A 6,000-nucleotide genomic window follows, 5' to 3' on the forward strand; every position below is an offset into this window, starting at 1 on the left:
TGTCCTTCCAGTAACTGAGGTATCAAACGGATCCTGCCATCCGTAGGATCTTCCAGGGCTCCATATGTAGTGGACTTAGCCACCCCACTTTGACCCTGTCCTCAACCTGTGTTTTCTTTCTCTCCATCACCAGATCTCTTCCCTGAAGAACAGGCTGAAAAAGGTCTCCACAACCACTGGGGATGGTGTGGCCAGAGCGTTCCTCAAGGCCCAGGCCGCTTTCTTCGGTAGCTACCGAAACGCTCTGAAAATCGAGCCGGTGAGTAGCCGTGGCATGTCACAGAGCCTGTGTTTGGTCAGGGCTGAGAAGCATACCTCAGGGGCCACAAGAAATGCCATGATCCTTCTGGTTTTCAGATTCACCTAGAAGAGCATGTGTGTGTTTGTGGTGGGGGACAGTGTACTCCCCTTGCCATACCTCTCAGCACAAGGAGGCTGTGCTATCATATGTGAGACCCTGGCTGCTCCTGGGGCTGTTACACCCTGTGCACCACCCTAGACAGTAAGCCCCAGCCGTGTGTCAGATCCAGCGCCAGGGCCCTCACACTCACCTGCTTTCCCTGGGGCTTCACAGTGCACCTGTGCAGCAGAGATGATCAGCTCCACTCTACAAATGAGGGAACCAAAGCTCAGGGAAGAGAAACAACTTAGCCCGGAAAAGCCAGATGGCCCCAGAGCCCCTGCTTTCCCACTGGGCCTCTCCACCCTTGTTCTTTCGAGGGACCGCCCCTCCACGCTTGAGAAAGCAGAGCCTCCTGGGTCTCATGCCTCATGGCTCCTGCGAGGGGTCTTGGTGTAAGTGGTCACAGTGAGGACCGGGAAGTGACCTTGCCCACCTCTGGCCCTTCCCCCTTTCTGGGCCTCGTCGACTCATCCATGTCCCCTGCCTGCCTCGTGAGGTGACTCGTGATTGCAAGGATGTGAAGACACCAGGTCTTCTCTGAAACCAAGGACAGTAACAGTCCTCTTAGCTTCAGAGAGAAACTCTTCCTTGCTGTTTCTCTCCTCAGCCTACTCTTGGCCTTCTGGCTGAGGAGAATGCAGGAATTGGCCTAGGGACCTGGGTCACTCTATAGAGGGGAGAATGTTGGAGGGAAACCCTGCTGACAGGTCTGTTCTCCCAGGAGCACAGGGTTGCCTTTGTCTTGAGCGGGTGAGTGACACTGTCACACCCAGCCTGGTCGGAGTCGGAATTGGAGTCGGATGTGAGGGACACTGGCTGCACTGCCCATAGGCCAGGGCTGTTTGTTTCTATTTTTACTTTAACCTGTAGCATTTAATTAGATCAAATGACAAAAGTTGAGGGGATGTGAGGCAGTGTATTCTCTGTAGAAATTCTGAGCATGAGCAGGGGTCACACTTCCTCATAAGCTGCCATTACACATTGGTAAGTGTCTTTACTGCTCTGACTCTGTCGTGTATTCAAGTAAAACACAAAGAATAACAGCAAACACCTTGTTTCCCCGTCATCCAGGACCTGCTTTCTGTGAAGTGGCCAGGGCAGTGGGTGCTCAGGAAGCAGCGTCCTAACCCCACCCTCCTCCTCCTTTTTATCCGTCTGGCACTTAGGCCTTACTCTCTAGGCTGCCTGAGCTTTGGACAGTGTCATCGTCACTGTGTGCTCACATAGCAGAAGGGGTGCACTCTCTTTTTGCTTCCCGAGATGTATTTCCCTTAGATTTTTCGAAAGCCCTTCAGCTTAAAGCCAGTTCTTGATAGTGTCCTGCTAGTGTCAGAGTGACGTGGCTCTGATTACTTGTCACGATCTTGGTCCAGCCAAACCAATCAGGTTCAAAGCAGTGACAGCTGGCACAATTCAAGGAAAATACTGTTGTCTTCCCCCGTTTAAAATGGGAATGAATAGGACAACTGGCCCAATCCTTTGCTTGGGTTGCTGGGAACGGACAGACTTGAAGTATTTTCACTCTTGCAATGATCTCATTGTTGGCATGTGTGCATCTGGAATCCAAAGGCAGCTGAAGCTCGGGGCATATTGCTGCTGCAGGATCTGGGCACAGGCTGCTCCACAGGAGGAGTTTTTCGTCGTACTTGCACATGGCGCTGGAAGGCACTGGATTTAAGGACAGAAGCCCTGGAGTTTCAAGCCTGGCTCTGCGCTTCTTAGCTGTCTAAAAGTTGAACAAGCCACTTAATCCATTTAAACTTCAGTTTCTTCACCTGTGAAATGAGGATAAACCTCTGCCTAGCGTTCCTGAGGATCTACTGAGCCATAACACATTTTATCAGGAAGGTGAAACTTGAACTGGGTCTGATGAGTAAGGTTTAGAAAAAGAGAAAGGAGCATCCCTTCCTAGAGTGGGGGTGGAGGTAACTGAGGAAGCAAAGGCTTGGAGGCAGGTTCTCTCATAGCCAGTGAGTGGGCCCTTTTGTTTGGAGCGATTGGGTGGGGAGATGGGGCTGCAGGAGAGGATAGAGCCAAATTTGGCAGAGCCTTGGATGCTACGCTAAGAGAGTGAACTTGACCCTGTAAGGAGTGTAAGTTTTTGAGCAGAAAGGTGACATGACTGAAGTTACCTTTGAGCAGTAGTACAGTGATGGGCTGAAAGGAGAGCTGGAGGCAGAGAAACCAGTTAGAGGAGTGTTATGGGAACTCAGAATAGAGCCCTGGGTAGCTCAACCAGAAACAGGGACCATGAAAGAAGAAGTAGCAAGATTCAGCAATAGATCAAATATGGGAGATGAACAGCAAGAAGTGTCAAAATGTCTCCCAAGATTTGGAGCTTAGGAGAGGATGAAGACACCCCTAGTAGCAAAGGGAATGCTTACTACCAGGGTGTTCACAGTAGCAGCATTCCCAATGGTAAAACACTGGAGTATACTGAGTATCCATATTAGGTAACTGGTGAAATAGATTCGAGTCTATCTTATGATAGAATATTATGTAGCCATTAAAACTATCACCTTAGAGAAACATGATGAGTTTGGATGGAGACATGGCACTTGTCCTTGAATGTAAGCTGCTATTCAGTTGTAAGATGTATTATTAGTTTATGTACCATTAAGAAAGGGAAAAGAGTGGTGCCAATTATAACTGAAGGATGCCACCGATTATAAGACACATCCAGATTTCAGAAATGTTACAATGGGAAGTAATTTTCATCTTAGAATCAATGAAATATGGCAGACCTGTCAGCCTTTCAGTCCCATTCATCTGTACTACAATGGCTTTCTTCCGTAAGGTGGAGAAGGAAACCAGAAGACCTGGAATTTTCCAACCAAGCTTCAAGCCAAGGTCATCACCAGGTCACCTAGATGGTCTTTAAACTATAGATTTAATTTTGGCAAATTCTCCCCTTCTAAAATATGAGGTGACAACATTCCCCACGTAAGATTGCTTGGGGCAGCCAGGCATGGTGGCACATTCAAGACCAGCCTGGGCGATATACAGAGACCCCATCTCCACAAAAAATAAATTAGCTGGATATGGTATCACGTGCCTGTGGTCACAGCTACTTAGGAGGCTGAAACAGAAGGATTGCTTCAGCCCAGGAGTTCAAGGCTGCAGTGAGCCAAGATGGTGTCACTGCATTCCAGCCTGGGCAACAGAGTGAGAACCTGTCTCTTAAAAATGTTTAGGGGATTAGTTTAAAATAATGACTGCAAAGTACATGTGAGCCCGAGAAATAGGGAGGAGGCATTGGCTGCATCAGTGGGGAGGATGGTGCCTTGAGTGAGCCTGCCAGGGTGCATGCAACACAGTGCTGACTCCCTCCCCACAGCCGCTTATCTTTCAGTTGTTTCTCTGGTTATAAAAATAGGACCTGCTCTTTGTAGGCTGGACGCAGTGGCTCACACTTGTAATCCCAACACTTTGGGAGGCCGAGGCAGGTGGATCACAAGGTCGAGAGATCGAGAACATCCTGGCCAACATGGTGAAACGCCGTCTCTATTAAAAATACAAAAATTAGTTGGGCATGGTGGCGCGCACCTGTAGTCCCACCTACTCAGTAGGCTGAGGCAGGAGAATCACTTGAGCCCAGGAGGCAGAGGTTGCAGTGAGCCAAGATCGTGCCACTTTATTCCAGCCTGGTGACAGAGCAAGACTCGGTCTCAAAAAAAAAAAAAAAGAACTCCTGTTCTTTGTAAAAAAAATGTTTGAAGTAACAGGACTAGAAATGAGAAAGCACCACCCATAATCCTATCGTCACGAGGTAGGTGAGATACAGCTGTGGCAGGTTTCCATCTAGGCTCTGGGATTTTCGTTTTTTTTTTTGTTTTCCATTTTGGGGTTTTGGTTTTTTAACTTTCTTGTAGGCAGATGAGATATGCCTGAGAAAGCAATCCAGTATCCTAGTTATTAATAATTTTTTTTGCCTTTTAGTTTGTGTAAGCATTTTTCACACCACATAGAATCTCTTCTTAAACTTCATTGACAGTGGCTGAGCAGAGCCTATCAGGTGACCCTTGTGGTTACCAACCCTGGCCATGGATTAGAAGCACAGGGGAACGAGGGGTGGTGGGGAGGGGGGGGCTTTTAAAAAGGCAAATGTCCAGGCCCTCCTCAGAGATTTCTGTCGAGTTCCTGTGATCTGAAATCAGAGCCAAGGCCCACCATGTTTTCCTAGTGCTAGTCTTTTTTAAAAAATTATTTTACTATTTTATTATTATTATTATTTTCAGACAGGGTCTCACTCTGTTGCCTAGGCTAGAGTGGCATGATCATGGCTCATGGCAGCCTCAACCTCCCGCGCTGAAGTGATCCTCCCACATCAGCCTCCCATCTAGCTGGAACTACAAGTGCATGCCACTGAACTCAGCTAATTTATTTTTAATTTTTGTAGAGACAAGGTCTTGCTATGTTGCGCAGCTGGTCTCCAACTCCTGGGCTTGAGTGATCCTCCAGCCTCAGACTCCCAAACTGTTGAGATTACAGGCATGAGCCACCATGCTGGTTTTTTTCATTGTCAGTAATGTTTCATGATTTTAAACCACACTATGCTAAACATCTTTATATAAATCTTCATACATGGTTTGAATTATTTTCTTAGGCAGATTCCTTGACATGGATTTACTGGGTCAACAGATGTGAGTCCATTTAAAGCCTTTGGCACATAAGGTGAGGGAGAAAGCTGGTGAGCAGACACAGGGGAATGTCTGCAGGGAATGGCCCCTGAGGTGGGTACCAGGGCAGGGCCTGAGAACAGTAGGTCCCTGAGGGCAGAGGGAGCCTGCAGGGTAGAAGGCCAGGTATATGGGGGCCATGCAGGGCAGCCCAGCTGCAGTGCTACCAGCCCCTCTGGCTCGCCTGTGCTCACTGCTTCGTAATGCTTCCACAGCAGCACTCACCATGCAGGGTCCTGGGGTACTGCCCATACAGGTGGGGGAGGTGGAGGTGGGGTCATGGTTGTCAGGTTACTGCAGAGTCACAGTGTTGTGTTTTGTTGGAAACAGGAAACATGAGGGACCTAAGCGGGCTCCTCTCTGCTCTGCTTCTGCCTCCCAGGACCCTGAGCAGTTATTCACCTTTCCAATCCTCAGTTCCCCTTCCATAAAGTGGATGTGTAATCGCCTCCTTGCAGGAGTGTAGTGAGGCTTAAATAAGCCCAGTACAGTGCCTGTCCTGATGACCCTGGGAAGATGGGCATGGCCCTGGCCCTCACCCGCCTCCTCTGTCTGAGGAGGACCCTGCCAGCCTGGAGCCCGTTGGGGGACAGCTCCAGTCCCTGTCCTGCCTGGCTCTGTGAGGAGGGGTCGAGCTCTGGCCTGAGAAGCAGAGGTGGGCATCTCTTCCTCTGCAGTCACATGCGAAGACCTTTTCCCTCGCTCAGAACTCCCTTGAGATTTTTATCACCACCTTGGTCTCTCTCTCTCTCTCTCTCTCTCTCTCTCTCTCTCTCTCTCTCTCTCTCTGTCTCCTCTCTCTCCTCTCTCTCTCTCTCTCTCTCTCTCTGTCTCCTCTCTCTCCTCTCTCTCTCTCTCTCTCTCTCTCTCTCTCCCTCTCTCTCTGTCTCCTCTCTCTCTCTCTCTCTCTCTCTCTCT

The 6,000-nt window shown here is 49.0% G+C and overlaps 1 protein-coding gene across 1 annotated transcript in view; it reads left to right on the forward strand.

Moving 5' to 3' along the window:
• Positions 1-6,000, forward strand: part of DENND1A (DENN domain containing 1A) — a 505,985-nt gene that overhangs the window by 329,182 nt on the left and 170,803 nt on the right. The window contains 1 exon segment of the mRNA XM_017874791.1: positions 134-259. Coding sequence (XP_017730280.1) covers positions 134-259 — 126 coding nt within the window.

The sequence above is a fragment of the Rhinopithecus bieti genome, unplaced genomic scaffold (assembly GCF_001698545.2).
Source record: "Rhinopithecus bieti isolate Rb0 unplaced genomic scaffold, ASM169854v2 scaffold_7967, whole genome shotgun sequence".
NCBI lineage: Eukaryota > Metazoa > Chordata > Mammalia > Primates > Cercopithecidae > Rhinopithecus > Rhinopithecus bieti.